At 34.1% G+C, this 17,950-nt stretch overlaps 1 protein-coding gene and 1 long non-coding RNA gene across 4 annotated transcripts in view; one reads left to right on the forward strand and one right to left on the reverse strand.

Moving 5' to 3' along the window:
* Window positions 1-11,671, forward strand: part of LOC121250442 — a 32,174-nt gene extending 20,503 nt beyond the window's left edge. The window contains exons 3-4 of the long non-coding RNA XR_005937787.1: window positions 10,077-10,089; window positions 11,660-11,671. This is a non-coding gene — a long non-coding RNA (uncharacterized LOC121250442). The remainder of the gene's footprint in view (window positions 1-10,076; window positions 10,090-11,659) is intronic.
* Window positions 842-11,451, reverse strand: LOC121250438 (histidine kinase 2-like). 3 transcript variants are annotated; one of them, XM_041149570.1, is made up of 15 exons: window positions 10,275-10,413; window positions 9,776-9,948; window positions 9,054-9,329; window positions 7,947-8,417; window positions 7,247-7,522; window positions 6,481-6,650; window positions 6,141-6,353; window positions 5,865-6,051; window positions 5,539-5,590; window positions 5,224-5,453; window positions 5,027-5,125; window positions 3,280-3,947; window positions 2,488-2,994; window positions 1,456-1,884; window positions 842-1,219 (listed from the first exon to the last, which is right to left on the reverse strand). In XM_041149570.1, the coding sequence occupies exons 3-14, from the start codon at window positions 9,288-9,290 to the stop codon at window positions 1,635-1,637; spliced, it is 3,360 nt and encodes a 1,119-aa protein (XP_041005504.1). In that variant the 5' UTR covers window positions 9,291-9,329; window positions 9,776-9,948; window positions 10,275-10,413; the 3' UTR covers window positions 842-1,219; window positions 1,456-1,634. The 3 variants fall into 3 exon arrangements, with proteins under 3 accessions (XP_041005504.1, XP_041005502.1, XP_041005503.1); XM_041149568.1 differs by lacking the exon at window positions 9,776-9,948 and having other exon boundaries at window positions 10,275-11,451; XM_041149569.1 differs by having other exon boundaries at window positions 9,776-10,420.
* Window positions 11,672-17,950: the final 6,279 nt, after the last annotated feature.

Consider the following 17,950-nt stretch of genomic DNA (forward strand, 5'->3'; position numbering starts at 1 on the left):
AAAAAAAAAAGCATAAGATGTGTAAATATAGTAGTACCCGTTAACCACCAACGAGTCTCTTGATTATTGAGTGCTTCATTATCATCACTTTACTTGATTGGTGGGTGCAAAATGGGCTCCTTCTCAATCACCACCTTCATTGGGCGGTCTATAGGGACCCATTCCTTGTCTGCCGGTGAGACACAATTGTCAAATCGAAAAACATGCAATCAGAGAGATTTTATTTTTTTAAGTAGTTTCAACCACGCATCTTTGATCTTTATTAATGATGGTCTTTGCAGTTGTGGACAAGTGAATTTAGAAGTGGAAGTCAGGCATGTTTGCCACAGACAAACATTAGTGTCATAATCATGCTGCATGCTATCTGAGGTACTTGAATACAATGATGGAACAACAAAGCCAACCTACTTTTCCAACTTAACACCATCTACTTTAACTTTCCCATGTATTTCCAAGCTCTCTCTTCTGCTTGAACTCTTAGAAACCAAAGGAATCCTGGCCCAACAGCTAGCGTACCATTATTCAGACTAGATTCAAAGTTCCTGCACTCTTAACATGTTTTCCCCCATTTTTCTCAAAAGAAATCCATGGATGGAAATGAAAGAGCGACTAGTTGTATCTGCTGGAAATTATAAAAGAGGATCTCAGAGAGAGAGAGAGATGGTTTGATGGGGTTGCAATCTAAACTATAATATCCTGTGCATTAGATATTATAGTTTGAACAAAGGGTTTTATATGCCTTTACAATCACTCTCAATGATATCATAATACCTCTCAACGCTTTCCTGATTTCCTGTTGAGGGTTAAATGTTTGATCAACAGGTTCAATAAACAAGAGATATTACCTGTTAAGCTACTAGTTGTTATTTCATATACCAAACTATATGTTACAAGTCAGTAACACAGTCTAATACAATTCCTGAGAAGATGAAATATATATTATCTCACAAGTGTTTCAAAAATGGATGATTCTTCATTACATTTTATCTTTAACCTACTTCATTGGATAATGCATACAAAATAAAATAAAATAAATAAAAAAATCGGGGCACTCATATACAAACAAATAGTGGGATAATACATTCCAGTAGGCCATATGTTCCTTAGAGGGTGATCAGGCAATGCGGAATGGATGATGATATACTGGTAGGTACTTGATCGCTCTCCTCCAGAATTCACACATAGTTGAGCATGTTACCTTGGTCAGCCGCCCAGATTCCTGAGAATAAATACTAGTTGGTGAAAATTATGAGCAAACATGGACACGAGACCATATTCTCTTGTGTACAGAATGTCGATGTTGTACCAAAAATCTAAGTTCGCCGAGACTATTATTATTACTTGCTAAAATTGACATGGTCAACATGAATCTTGCAATACATTAAAAAACTTAAAATATGATGCCAGTATGCATGCCCAAATTCAATACATCAACTAGAGTAATGTTGAAATTACCATATCTGTGAAGATGGGAAAATGCAGTTAGGATTAGCCTGACCACAAGCTCATTGCTGTGAAGCTTGTTGTTAGCTGGAGAATTCTAATGATATGACGGTCAATCCGGTAGGTAAAACAGATGAACTGCTTGGCCGAACCACTGATGAACAACCTCAGTCATATGTTTGTCCAGCTCGTCAACCAGACTCAAAGAAACGTGCCACTGCTGAATAAAGCTGCCCCTCTTCAAATGGTTTTGACACATAATCATCCATCCCGCACTTCATGCACTCTTCATTTGAAGCCTGAATCACATCAGCCGTCATAGCCAATATTGGTGTGTGCCAATGAGCTACATTCCCAAACATTTCTATCGATACTTCCCCTAATGTAATTTTCTCATTAACTTCACTCTCTACAAAGCGGATTTGTCGTGTTGCTTCAAACCTGCATAATTGCAGATAGAGTATAAGAATAAAACCCATACACAGGACAATATTTATTTAATGGAAAGCATGCCATATGAGATGCTAAATTAAAGGCACTCCCACTTTTATAACCCCATTGTAAACTTCATGGTAATTTGGCATAAAATCCATTCAATAAAATAAAAAAAATAAAAGAAAAAGAAGAAGAAGAAGAAGAAGAAGAAGAAGAAGAAAGGAGAGAATAATTACAATAAAAGTTGCAGCGTTCAAACTAGAGTTAAACAAAAATTTATAACAGTGACTAGGTGGAGGTCCGACTGATTAATATGCTGCCCAACTGAAACATTCTCTATTACCTATATTCAACGAGTTCTTATCAACAGAGATTAAGTGACTATCACAAACAACTCGGGCGAGAGACCAATAAAAAGATAGATTTTGGATTGAGAATTTTAGGTGATAAGCTGACCGTTTGCCCTGAGAAACTCAAACAAGGTCCCCAACAGGTGCTGTAGACAATTTCAAGGTCCTCAATTTTGTCTGATGTGTACACATCTAGATCCCTTTGCAGTAAAAAATTAAATAGGAAATTTTTGGAGTAAAGAACAGAAAGATTGATTACCCATCCATTTCTGGCATCTGGAGATCCATAAAGCAAGCATCAAAGTTGTGTGGTGGCTTAAGCATTGCTAAAGCAGCCTTGCCACTCTCCACACAGGTCACAATTGCTCCATACTTCACTAGAGCACCTTCTGCCACTCTTCTATTAACTACATTGTCATCCACCACCAAAATGTGCTTTTCTCTTAGTAAATTCCCAAGAGTAGATGCTTTTTTTCTGTTTATTTGCCTCTTCATACCACTTCCAAATACGTCTTGGAAGCAGGCAACTAAGACACTTAACCGAAGAGGCTTACTCAGTACATCATCCACAAGCCCAGCAGATTTGAGCTCACTGCGTATATTGGGGCAAATGGAGGTAGCCACGAGAAAAATCTTTGGAAGATTTAGGGGGATCTCTGTCCTGCTGTTTTGCCCATGATCTTTGAGTGAATGATGGAAAAAGAGAGCAGTTTCTTCATCCCAAACATCTTTATCAATAAGGACCATGGCCAAATTTGTTGACACACTGCAAACCAATCAATCAAAAATGTGTTAGCAAATTCGAGCATGGACTACACAGTAAAATTTTAAGTATTCTTTATAATTAAATTTACCGATGATGAGCTCATTCCTTTTTCTTAATTTTGTGATAAGGCAGATAATAAACCTTTATTTAGACAGTAGACGGTCCAAGATATCGGCTCTGACTAGAAAAATCTATTTGATGTAATGGGTCCAGCTCATGAAACAACAAAGTTCAAAAGAAGCAGCCAATGCTAAAAATAGTTAGGATTCAGGAAGTAAAATCTACCTTGTGTCACAAGCATTTGATAGATAAGAACGTGCTGATTTCAGACTGAAAGCTATATCCGTGGATATCCCTAACCTCTGCAGATGATATCTCGTGACCTCGGCTCGGATGGTTCTTTTATCAATTACCAATGCTCTAAATCCTTGGAACTCTGAAACAGCTGTGTCATAATGTTGCCACTTTGTATCCAGAGAACTTGTTTCTCCTCTTCTGAAAGGTCCGGCAAATGAAAAAGTACTGCCAATGCCAGGTTCACTCACAAACCCTATCTCACCGCCCATGAGATCCACCAAACATTTGCATATACTCAATCCTATTCCAGTCCCACCATGCGTTCGTGAAGTGGAACTGTCTGCCTGCATGAAAGGTGTGAAGATGCGGCTTTGCGCATCAAGAGGAATTCCTACACCTGTATCCTCAATGGTTACTAGTAATCTGATCACTTCAGGTTCCTCCATTGGATTTCTACTGCGTAGCTTTTTAAAATGATCCCAGCTTTTCCATCTATCAACCACACGATACCCACTCAATGAATTATAAGTTTTGTCAGAGTTGTCTTGAACAGAACATAAGCCTTGTCTCAGGACTTCATCCATGCTATCTGGGGCGCCCCTCACTTCATCTTCCAGATGCACCGAAACAAATATATGTCCTTGGTCACGAGTGAACTGCAGTTTAAATATGTACAAAGTTAACAGACCAACATTATCCAACCAGTAAATGATCCTTAAAGGTGCATTAACATGTATAAAAGAACTATAAAAAATGACCATCTGATTGGCATGCTTGTAGCACAAGTTTAACACGTGGAAATGCATGGAGAACATTATCTCAGTCAAAGGAGCAGTTTGATAGAACAGTGTTGTATGATAAGAGAAGCCAGTCTCAAGTTGCATTGGAATAGTATTTGGAGGAGTAAGGTGTCTTCCAAAGTTACTTTTTTCGTTGGGACTGTCCCTTGGGAAAATCTCGACTACGGACAATTTGAGGAAGTGAGGACTTATTGTTATAGATTGGTGCTATATGTGTAAGAAGAATAGTGAATCTTCTAACTTGTTGCAATGGTCTTCAAGGCAGTCCTTATGTGACTGCTGCACGGAGAATGATTCCTTTGTCTTATGTGGTGTATTTGACTGGAAAGGAATGAGAAGAGCCTTGAAGATAGGGAGCGCTCTTTGGATGAACTTAGAAATCTCTTCTTACACACTTTATTTCTTTGGTTTTCTGCTATATGTTTTCTTTTGTATACTTCCTGTATACTTGGGCAATGCCTTTTCTTATGTTTCAATTAAAATTTATTTTACCTATAAAAAAAAAAAAAAAAAAAAGAGAAGCCACTCTCAAGACTTCTTCAGGCCAGTGGATGGCAGCAAACCTTTCTCTCTCTAGTTTTAAACTGCAGTTCACTCCTGACAACGGACATAATCTCAATGAAAGGGGCAGTTTGATAGAATGGTGTTGTATAAGAGATTAGAGAAGCCACTCTCAAGACTTCTTCAATATGCTTTACCAGTGGATGGCAGCAAACCTTTATTTCTCTAGTTTTACTTTGCAGGATTCCCTCCCTCTCTCTCACACACACACTAGGTGAATCTGTTGTATACCTCCAAGTACTTCGAATATGCCTTCCTCTATTATGGATAAATAAAAAATACAACAATTCCATATGACAGTAGGACTCAACTCACATATGTTGCGTAATTTCCCTAAGGACTCAACTCACATATGTTGAAAAATAACAACTAACCTTAATTGAGTTTCCTACAAGATTCGTGATTATCTGCCTGAACCGTCCAGGGTCACCAATGATGACTTCAGGTACTTGATTCGAGACATAAACTGCCAACTTTTCTCGCCCAAAAGAACACCAACATTCAAGTTGACATAAGAACTGATATCAACAAGAACAGCAAAAGAGTTTAAAAGAAAATAACTCGATTTTACCTCGATCCCTTTTTCATTAGATTTTCCGGAGAAAAGTGACAAAACATTGTCAAGAACAGAACGCAGATCAAAAGGTACAGCTTCAAGCTCAAGCCTGCCTGATTCTATCTTAGCGCGATCAAGAACCTCATTTATCAGTGATATTAGATCTTTCCCACTATTATGAGCAGTCTGTGCATAATCCAGTTGAGTTGCATTAAGTTCAGTGTCCATCAGCATCTGCAGCATACCTGTAATATGATTGTAAATAGTATCTTGTTAGTTAATCCTTTGGGAGTTGCATATCATATTCTGTAATTAAAAGACTCATTATACCTAAAACACCATTCATTGGAGTCCTGATCTCGTGGGAAACAGTCGCAAGAAACTGCAGAGGAGAGAAAACTTTAGTGACATGATGACTCGAAGGTACATTTCGTAAGAAATAAACTAATAAAGAGAAGGAACAAAATGAAAAAAGAAAAGAGAAAATCATGATGTTATTATCTAAAGCTGTGAATGCAAAAAATTATGTACTGTGAGAAACACAACTTATCAAAAAAAAAAATAAAACTGAGAAACATAGGGAGTAGTCATCTATCAATATTTCTCAAGCCCAAAAAGCTTACCAAAAAGAACTAAAGATCAGAAATAAAATGCACCTGAGATTTTGCCACATCTGCAGCTTCAGCACGAACTTTGAGTTCCTCCATCTTGCGATAGTCATCCTCCACTTTCGCAATTCGACTTATGGCAGCATAAAAGATATGTCCGACAAGCAAAGTGATAACTAGGAGTCCCAATGATGCATTTATTGCCGTCCACGGTAACGGAGGTTTCTGTTTGAACCTGCAACCAGAGGAACATAATTAGAGCTTAAAAAAATATGTGATTCCACATCAAGGGCTGATTTGAAAACAATAACTTGAGGGGCTAACCTGCAATGCATCTCATGCTTCCGGAGTGGATCCCCAAAATCAAGGTTACTAATGTGCAATAGGCCAGTATCAGTGATGTCAGGACCATACATGTTGATGGGAGAAGATTTATTGGTTGTATCATAAACATTCACAACGATCATTTGCTTGCTGGCAAGTTGGTGCAGAAGCTTCTCCACCAGTGATGGGACATCATAAGAAGCACCCAGATACCTTTATACAAAATGAGTCCCAGAATAAGAGTCAGTTCTGGCTCAATGGTATAAGATTGTATACTTCACAACAAGGCATACATGAGTTCTAGGCCACCAGAATAAAGAAAATACTGGGAGAGAATTACCCCACAGTAGCTTCAATATGTTGCTCCGACGTAGCATCTGAAGGGAGGTCAGTGTTGTAGACAGCAAATGTGAGAACAACGCCAAGGTGATTGGATTTCAATAGCTTGAAAGGAGATGTAAGCACTCCCTTTCCGGTTGCCCTTGCTCGCAAGATGTTCTCACGATCTTCCTATTTTACAGTATAAGATCTTAAAGAGACGTGTGATCTTAAAGATGTGCCTAAACATAAATCTTGACCTTAAAGTGGTGCGCCTAAACATCAATCATATTGAAGTACTTGTAATCTTGACCCATAATGACACATTGAGATTAAAATCTCAAATGGGAGATCTGCTTTGAAAGCACGTGGCTGCATAAAGTTCTTCATTACTGGACCACTATAAGTAGCCCCATAAAAATCAAACCTGATTATGCATATGTGAAGGTTGCCTAACTTTGACTGATGACATCCTAAGCACACTGACAAACAACACGGCACTAAATGAATGTTTTAAATTCCTCCTATAAACATTTTTCTTATATCAAAGTACTGCAAACGGTTTCAATCATCAACATGGTCAATGTCCAAGTCAATCAAATCAATCAGGATAAGCTCCATTACGTGGAAGTTTATCCATTGGCAGCTCTATACCACATCAATTTGAAGGAGACTTGAGATTTTTTGCAGGGCAAAAATTGTGAATACAAGTCTGAGTGAGTGTCTTGCTCAATTAAGTGGAAAGTAGTAAACTAATACGGGAACATCATTAGCTCAATGAAGCACACCTTTCCAGACATCATGTCAATAGAGACAATATGGGAGACCGTTTCTTGAGAAAATATTACAGGTGCATATTCATCTTGAACAGGTGAAGGATCCAAATTTTCTGGAATACAATCTTGGACTAAAGTCTGGTCCTCTGTTTCCATTTTCTTGATTGTCCATCCGTGCTGCTTCTCAAATTGCCCCCTGTCTGAGTGAGGAACTTTCAAAGCATAAGCAACACCACTAGTAAGTGGTCTCTCAAAAGCTGTTCTCTCGGTATATTCACCAAATGTTTTCTGTAATAAAAGAGAAAACTCCAAAGTGAACATCACGTGACGGCATACTAATTCGTGAATTAATGACTTGTTTCTTACATCAAAGCTGAATTCTCAAATAGATAAAGTCAACACTTCACAAAGATTTCATCCTTTCAGCAAGGTTTTGCATGACTATATGCCCATGATCACACAAGGAAAAGATAGCCATTAGCATGATTTTTTCCAATCATGGACTATTATCCACATTGCACATTACAACTACAGTTCAAGAAACTATACCATTGGATTCTTAGTTAATACTTGAGGGTAACTTTGTAAAGGAAGCAACTATTATGTACAGAGGGTTGAATATGATTGTAATCATTGACATATGCTTGTAAATATAATTAAAGTAAAACAATTAATATATAAAGAAAACATTTAAGGAAGATGGGAATTTAACCTGATCAATTGCAGAAGGATGTTTTCCATGGTGAAAGGTAGAGACTAGAATAGCCAAGGCGTGAACATGGTTCATGCTCACATTGAATTGATCCTGCAACATCCGGGCTCGCTCATCACACATGTTGGCTAGTGTTTCCTCCCTCCTCAAAGCGATTCCTTCATTTAAGTACCAAAATAACCAAATTGACATAGTAATTCCAAGCAACACAAATACAAGCAGGAGCTTCTTCCTCCACTTCCCAGCACCTTTAGGAGGACTGTGCACTTGCTGTTGCTGCTTCTGCTGCTGGGCCACTGTAGGCTGATGAACAACCTTCTCCCTTTGGTTCCCCGACAATTTTAAGTGCAAGCCAAACATCGTGCAGCTCACTACAACTATGAGGAGTAACCAACTCACTTTAACAAAAGTACAGAAACTTTCACAATGCTCTTTCTCACAGCCGGCCAGTGCCACCATAAGCAATACATTCTGGTTGAAGACAGAAAGATTTTTTTTTCTTCATATCATCATGCATGGATATAATCTTTTGCATTGTCGAAACATTTAGTTATCTCAATTAGAATTCTGAATCAGAAAGTCTAAGAGGTATTATAATATACATGAGTATACCTAAGACATGCAAAGCCCTTGCTCAAACTTTCATATTTAAAGCACATTGTTTATGTATAAAAGTACATTAATGGCATGATCTCGTGAGCATGGCGCCACACCAAACCCTTGACTAGTTAACTTGATCCCCCCATCCCACCCCAAACTACTCTAAAAGGAAAAAAGGAAGTGAAAAAAATCTATTCTTTTTTCACAACAAATTTTAATCTTGAAGCCTATCATATGGTATGCATAAAGTATATTGGTGGTATACTCTTGTGCACTCAGTAGCCATACATATTACTCTCTCTAACTCTCTCGTCTAGGCACACGTGTGTAGGTTGATTATTAAGTCTAGACTTTATTGATATATCCTCTCTTTTTTTTTTCTTTTTTTTTTTATAAATAAGTCAAGACTCAATTGATAATCAGAGACTGATATCCAAGTACATGAAAGGTTTTAAAATTGTCAAGCATGAAGCATTCACATTCCATTTTACAACAACATGATCATACCTTTCCACAAATCTGATGATTGGCAGAAATTGGTGAAACTTTAGATGGCGAAACAAATGGTACATGTCGATCGTCTATTATAGACATTCCAAGCTTCCTGGAGATGAACTCATCTCTAGCAGGGCATTGGTCTCTAGGTTCATCATTTTCTGCAACCCATATATGCTGCTTGTCAAACTCCTGCACCTCTGAACATGGTAAACTCAGAGCACAAGTAACACCATCACTTAACAGCATTTTGGGCCCTAACTCTTTAGTACACCGTAGAGACGTTATCTGCAATGAATTGACTAGTGAGAGGAACTAAAATACAAAGCAAGTAAACAATGACAACAAAACCATGCATCCTTTCCATCTAATAGTATCTTGTACATGCCTTGGGCCCTTTTTGTACATAGATAGGATCCCTAACCCAGTATATCATTATCAGAATGAAGAAACTATGTGGGCAGATCAACTCAGTCAAGAAATTGTTTGACACTCCTAATATAGTCTGATTATAAACCTTTAAATTGATCTGTTCCTTCCTAATTGCAGATGTGTGAAGTTCATGTTTGGTCCTCATCCTTCGGTAAAATTATTAGGTACTTGGTGTACGGACGATGTGGTAGTCTCATCCTTTCACAACATGCCATCTAATTAATATTGCTTATGTAAAGTCACTATCTGTAACAAAAATTACACTTTCTAGTCACATGGCAGCTATTATATGTTATACTTACATTTCCTTACACCCCTTGTTCCGCATGATTTCCTTGATACTCCTGACATTAACAGAAAAAAAAAAAAAAAAAAAAAAAAGGCACCCCACTAATATCGATGGCCCATGGCCGTCATTTAGGACGGAGAAAGGCCGTAGTTACATATCCCCGTGTAAATAAATACACATTCCCAACTGTAACATCAACATCCAAACTAAAAAACGTTAATAAAGCATTTACATCGTAGTTTAAAGTTCCTGGCATGATTTCTAATGCTTCCAAATTACTTCATCATATTCAGATGGCTGTAATTTTGAAGAAGAAGAGCGGATAAGGTGGGAAGAAAATCAACACTACACGTCCAAATAAAAGTTCCAATACGAAACAAGGTTCCACGAAGAGTAAAACTGTACATAAGCAAAGCCAGAAACATTTCAAGCTACAATAAGAAAATTGAGACCAAGACATGAAAGAGTCCAGAACTACTAAAGATGGAATCTAAGAGCTATAAACACAGTACCCGATCTGATTTAGGGAATAAGGACGCCAAAGCGTGAAGCTGGTTCCTGCTGACATTGAATTCCTGTAGGAAGATTTGAGCTTTTTCTTCACAGGAATCTGGATTCTTATTCTTCTCCCTCAAAGTCCCACCATTTAAAATTGAGAAAAGCCATATGCTTCCTAAAGAAACAAGAATAAGCAAGAGAAACAGAAGCTTTCTTCTCCATTTTCTGACAGAATTTGGCCCCTGCAACGGCTCCTTTGCCTTCCTCAACTTAGAGCAGGCTGGCAATCTTCCATTCAAGCCAGCGAGCTTGCAATTCAGAGACATCCTTGCCAAAGCCCACCTATGTATCTTCACGAAGAGCCTTGAAAGCTTGAGAAAGCCCCCAGCTCCGGCAGGACAAGTCATCAAAATCAGACCTCTTAAAGAAAACAGTGACAATTCCACAAGAAGGTGAAATTGCTGAAAATCGACCAGATTCTTCACCAAGCCCACTCAAATAAGCTCCAGAAAAAGGTGAAATTGCTGGAAACCCAATTCCTATATTAACAAAGCAGCTCCAACTATCCACATGCCACGAAAACAAAGTGATCCAACCTCTTTACATATGTCTTCCACTTCCCGGTCTCAATTATCTAGTACCAAGTTTTTTTCTCCACAATCAGTGAAGCATTAAAGCCGTTCGAAACCACACCCATCTTTTGAAAGACACCAAGCAGTCATAATCATGGCAAGCAAACAAGTTGAACAAAACCCAGTTGTCATTTTGACAAATCTGTGAGGAATCATCAGTGAGATAAGAAAAAACTTGGCCTCTTTCTATAACTGGTTTTTCTGCCTCCCACAGCACCGTATAGCCTAAAAGAAGCATCAAGAGTGGAACATTTTCAAAGCAGACCCATCATCAAGAAAATTTGGATTAAACCCAACCTAAGTGGAATCAATGATCAGGCGGGGATAAAAAGTGAACCCATTTCCTTTCCCTCTTTAACCCAACACACACACACTCTCTCTCTCTCTCTCCTCTCTGTTACTGTTCAGTTTGGTCTCCAGCGCTTGATATTGAGGTTAGCCGCATGATTATCTCATCATGTGGTGGGGAAGGTTAAGCAAAAGCAAACAAAACCCATGTCCCATATCTCACCAAAACCTTCGTAAATTAACTTATCAAGTTTCGAACGCATCATTTCTTATTTTAACGTTATGTGTTTATACTTACTTTGCTTTTGCTGTACTTTTGCTTTTGTGTTGAGTATGAGAGAGATGGAAAGAGACTGCGCCATTCAGCGATTAAAGATGGGCATTCGTTTACTGCCAGACTGCAGGCATACGGATTTGAAAGTGAGAGAGAGAATGAGAATTAAAAGGGGAGAGAGAGAGAGAGAGAGAGAGAGAGACAGAGCGAGTGAGGTGTTACCAATACCACCAATGTTTTTTTTTTTTTTTTTTTCTTTTTCTTTTTTGGGCAAATGGCCACCAATGCGTTTGAGTCTTGGGTCTTGACAATCGGTTATAAAACTATGGATACTCTTACCGTTCTATTTTATCTTTTTTATTTTATTTTTTATTTAATGATCAAGAATGTATTTTTTAATAATATTATGAATTTTTTTATTTTTTAAAAAATATTTAAAAAGTATTAAAAAATACATGTATGAAAAATTAAAAAAAAAAAATCCAATATTTAACTGGAGCTAGGAGCTGTGACTGTAGCATGATCCACTAAAACTATTAACATTTTCACGAGATAATTGCAAAATATAAATGATTTTATAGTAAACTTGGGGTCGACCCAAAATAAACATAGCAAACTTCTTCTCTTTAATATCAATTTATGAGTAACATTTTTATATTTTTTATGTGTAATCTGTAAAATGGGAAATATTGTGGGGGCATCCTTCGAGGGTGTTTTACTTTTGCCTTTCATTTATTTTCATTAGATGTGATTAATCGCCATATTTCCGCATCTCTTGAGATATATTTTTTTAAAGAGCATTGCTATATATATTTACAATTTTACTTATAAAATTCATTCTATTAATTTTTTTTTTTTTTTGAAATTCAAGTTTTGAATTTTAAATTTCATGATTTTCAGCCTATTAATAACTAACCTATAAAAAAATAAGATTTCATTTGTTTTCACAACTTTTCTCAACTTATCTCATCTTATCTGTAAAAACAAACGAAACGTAAGTATTTTTTGTAAATTTTACTTAAATACATTTAGCATTTTCCATTTCTGATTATATAAAATAAATATTGTGTTCACTACAATTAAAACTAATAAATTTATTAAGAAGATTCGTTTAATATCTCTCTCCCCACACTCCTGATCTCCCTTCTCCCTTTTCCTCCTCCCTTGGCTTATAAGCCATTACTGTATAAATCTTTCGCATCTTTTATCACCCACGATAGAAAAATGAAGGATCTATAGTGCTCCGTTCTTCAAGCAACATGAATTTTCATAGATGAGTACTGTGAAAGTTTTGCAACATTGCATCACGGGATATTAAGTTGGCTCGAGTCTTTGATTGGTTTCTAATTGCATGCTGCCATCTTGGCTCTCATGTGTTATTTTTATTGGTTCTGGATACGTTTGGTTATCAAACTCATCTCAACTTATTATTATAAATTTTTTAAATTCTAACATAAAATATTATAAATAATTTAACTTTTTTAAATTTTAAAATAATAATAATATTAAAAAATAATATTCTAATAATATTTTACTCAACTCAACTCAGTTCAACACTCAAACGTAATGGAGTAATTTAGGAAGGAAGGTACGTAGAAATTAGGCATTGCCAATTAATGTAATTTGTAGGAGAAAATTAAAAGATGGGCAATTAGTCGGGGAATTTGTGTCAATGCAGGCTGCTTAACCTACTGATCTCCCCGTGCGTGCTTTAAACAAAGATGCATAATTGCATTTGGTGTTGCTGACTGGCATCAATGAAAATTCATGTCGGCTTTATACCTTACCCACCATTTCAAAATAATGAATGAAGAAAATGCACACTAAAGAAAACATCATTTGAACTAATCACTTTATAACACAACCATTATGATTATTTGGAGATTATATATTTTATCAAAATAAATTTTTATTTTTATTTTTATTTTTATTTTGATATTAAACCCACGTGTGAAAATCATTTTAGGGTCTAATTTGTCTTTATATTTTCAAAACCAATGTACATATTGATTTTATTTTTATTTTTTAAAAAAATATTTTAATTACAAATAGATCCTACGTTAATAAATAATAAATAGATTGATGTATTAATGTAAATTTAAGATTGTCCAAAATAAAAGGAGATGGGCTGCAATCAATTTGTGAGAAACTCATATGATACAAGGTAAATGACAAAAATCTCATCATCGTTCTTCTTACAAATAAAAAAGAAAAAAAAAAGAATAGGAAGGTGAGCATGTAGCTGAAAGGGTTGTTGTGTGGGTATTTTTTTGTGGAGTCATGCTATACAAAAATTTTACACTTTATATATCATTTAAAAAATATGTGATTTTATTTTTTTATCCTCATATTTTAAATAAGAAATATGATGGTAAAATAGTAAAATTACATATTTTTAAATGATATAAGGAGTATGCAGCTTAAGTCTAGAATTTTTATTTTTTGTGATATGGTTAATTTAAGAAGTTGGTTGGAAGGGTCAAACTCCATAAATGTGACCCACTTTCATACATACATGCATATATATGTATATGTATATGTATATGATGGAATTGGAAGCTTTTAAAATTCCAATCTTTTGGTCAAGTTCTTTTGCACTTGGTAGTTGTAGCCATTTGATGGGGGTGTTGGTTTTTTACTACGTGCGAACCCCTTGGAATTCTTCTTTCGCTTGCTTTGTAAATGCCAATGGCCCATATTCACCAAAAGCATTACCTCAATCATTACTATAATATCCGGTTGGCATTATATATATTCACACATGTATGTCTATTATTCTCCCAATGAAGATTTCTTTTTTTCCTTTTTATTATTTGGAAATAATAATATTTAGCACTTGCTTTAATTTCTTTGTTTCTCCTAGATGATGAGTAAAATCATGGATTGTGTAGCAAATCATATCATATGGTCCAATGAGCTAAGAAGCATCATGTTCCTCTCACTCACTAAGGTGGGGATTCTTGATTATTATAAGAAGTGGATCGTCTTTAATGATGTTTATATTAAAAATATAAAAGTCGATCATGGTCAATTCTTTAATCAAAAGTTTTATGTGCAGTCATTTTGCATATTCTCTGACTCTGTACACTTTTTTTAATATAAAATAATTATTTTGATCAATCAAATTAGTGAAGTACGTAAGAATTATGCAAAAGCGATTGTATGTAGCAAAACTATTCTTTAATATTTATAATATGAGAAATAATAAATATGGTTATTTTTACGGATTTTTTGAATTATATTTAATGATGTAGTATATTTTGACTTATTTATTACTTAAATGATTGATATAAAACGCTATTTAGATTGAGTTATATCAACTAATATGATTGGTAAATGTCTCAAATTCAAAATGAAGAATAATCAATTACTATGTTCATGATTAATGATCAAAATACTTTTAAACTTTAATCTTAAATCTATTATGGTTTTTTAAAAAATATATAGTAACAATGTATTTTAAATTATTTAGTTTGAATAATATTATATATATATATACATACTTTTCAACTACATTATAATTTATATGAATTGAGTTTAAAATCGATTTCTTTTATGGTTGATAAAAAAACAAAAACGCAGATCAGATGACACGTAAACCCAAGGCCAATGGTGAAAATTTAAAATTCTAAAATTATTTATATATATATATATATATTATTATGTAGGAGGGAGGGAAGATATATGGGGAATCGTGAAAGTGGGCCCAATGACAGTTGCAACTGACATATCACGTTTCTCTTTAACTTTTCTGACCTTTTTTCCCACCTCTACTTTTTTTATTTTATTATTATTATGAATAAGTTCCAAAGTAAAAACAAATAAAAAATAAAAAGAATCTGTTGGACCATCACAAAAATCGACACATCAGCTACGTCAAGGCACGTTCCACCGACCATTTTTTCGATTACTCTCTTGATCATCTTATGGAGCCAGGGGCAATCCCGATATTTACTTACAGGTGATAAAACGGAAATTTATGAAAATAATAATTATATTTAAAAGTCTTTATATAACTTAAATGCATATTCATAGTAAAATCTTCTACATTAGATTATTCAAACCGAGCTTTAGAAATTAAGCTCTATAGTCATTTTTAACTAGACATTATTTACTCATCAAAATAATATTTTAATTATTTCTAACAACCATTATATTATCTAGCTATATTAAAGTCTATGTTATCCATTTCTATTTTGATAAATAGTTGGTTATTTTCTACATTAATCTTTTTCATTAATAATAATTAAATTATCAAATTAAAATTAAATTATTAATTAATATATAAAGTGTATTTATAAAATATTACAAATTTTTTTTATAAAATATTATTAAAATATATAATATTATATTATTATTTTGACTTTAAGATGAGTAGTCCAATATGAATTCACCTAGCTAAAGATTAATGTTATAGTTAAAAATTGAAATTTTAGCCAAAATTTAGACTTGGCATTGGATTAGCCAAATGTATAAATGCTAAGAGCATTGGTAATGGACTAGCCAAATGTCAATGCAAGTCCAAACTTTAGCTAGATGTGAGAAAAAACCTCCACATTGGATTAGCCAATGGTCCAAAACTTAATACTTGAACTAAAGTAAATCTTAAGTCCTCTCCAAATATGGCTAGCTACTATTCACAATGGAAATCAATATTTTATTATTTCATCACTTCCCTCTCTCTTTGAATGGTAAAACATGCATGGTATGCATATTATTTATTCTATTGATTGCGAATATTGATAGAGTAGACACATTATTTCTACAAAACATGAAGATCTAGAAAATATATGAATTGTATTTGCAAAAATAAAAAATAAAAATATATATATAATGTTATATTATTATTTTAACTTTAAGATAGCTAATCCAATATAGACTCATTTAGTCAAAAATTGATACTATAACTGAAAGTTAAGATTCTAGCTAAATTTTAAACTTGGCCTAGCCATTGCCAATGCTCTAAGGCTAGTCAAAATTTGGCTAGGTAGCTCAAAAGTGAACTGCATTGGACTACGCAAACATTCAAAACTCCACTTTTGAGTTATAGCAATTCTATATTTTTTTCTAAATTTGACTAGTTACTGTTCATCTCCAAATTATTATTTTACTCTATAATTATTCTCAACAAGCATCTTCCTTCCCTTATTTTTCTGTTCTTCACTTTCATTTCTTTTTTTTTTTTCTGTACTTTCAATAGTGCCCTTTTTTTTTTTTTCTTTTTTATCATAAACATGAAAACTGGAGTCCTACAAATTATGCTGAAATAGAAAAGTCCAGCTAAAAAAGACTTGTATGCTTGCAAATGATCGTTGACATGCTTGTGAATATTTGTAAATAAAGTTCTAAGATATAATATAAATAATTTATTTTGTATACAACAATCGTTTTATTTTGTATAAATAAAGTCCTACAAATCGCTTTAGTAAATGCATTTTGTACATCAAAGTGACAAACACTTGAAAGAAAGATCACAACATTTTGCACCTTCTCTCTCAATTCTTAATAATTCTTATTTTTCCGGGGTTTGATTGGATCAGAAAAATAAATATATTTACATATTATAATTTAATTTAAAAGATAAATTTAAAAAATTGAGAATGGAATAACTCAATTATATATAAATGGAGTAACATTAACAGTAGAGATGCATTTTTTGGCCTCGTTTGATTGTTAGATTGTATTGAGATCAATTCAGTTCAATTTAATTTTAACCTGAGTTTAATATTCAAACATCCAATTCTCAAATCACTAAACTCATCTCAATTCAAAACCTCTTTACACACTAGACCCACAATTTTTTTCAATTCAATACATTTTTACATACGAGACCCACAATTTTTTTTCAAATTCTCATAAATATATATATCTAAACTCATTTTAACATTTAAACACACATACTCATCTTAAGTGAGCCTCACAAAACTTACTTTACCATCTCAACTCATGACTATTCATAAAGAATTCAACTCGGCTCAATATTCAAAAGTAGCCTAACTTATTTTCAAGACTAAAATCTAAAACTTTAAAAACTTTGAAAAGCTATTAGCTTATCATTACAACTTTTTCAAATTCTTATATAAAATAAAATAAATAATTTAAATTTTTTAAATTCTAAAATAAAAAAAATATTAAAAAATATATTTTAACAATATTTTATTTAATTTTTTAATTTTAATTTATCTATTCTCATTTCTGAAAGCAAACTGGCATAATGTATGGATTATTAATTAAGCAATGACCACTCCACACAAGTGGATACATATATAGTACGTATATAGATAGTAATAAAAAAATGACAAGGACACCTTCTGCACTTGAAAGTCAAAGAAAGGGAAACAATAATATTTGAGACATGGAAAGCCTGAGAAGGTTATACATGCTTTTTTTTTTTTTTTTTTTTTTCAAGAGAGGTGAAGGAAAGATCATGATCAGTAGTACTATCTGTGAGCAACCATGCACCAATATTATTGTTGATAGTGATGCATATGGCTCA

Source organism: Juglans microcarpa x Juglans regia, chromosome 2D (genome assembly GCF_004785595.1).
Source record: "Juglans microcarpa x Juglans regia isolate MS1-56 chromosome 2D, Jm3101_v1.0, whole genome shotgun sequence".
Lineage (NCBI taxonomy): Eukaryota > Viridiplantae > Streptophyta > Magnoliopsida > Fagales > Juglandaceae > Juglans > Juglans microcarpa x Juglans regia.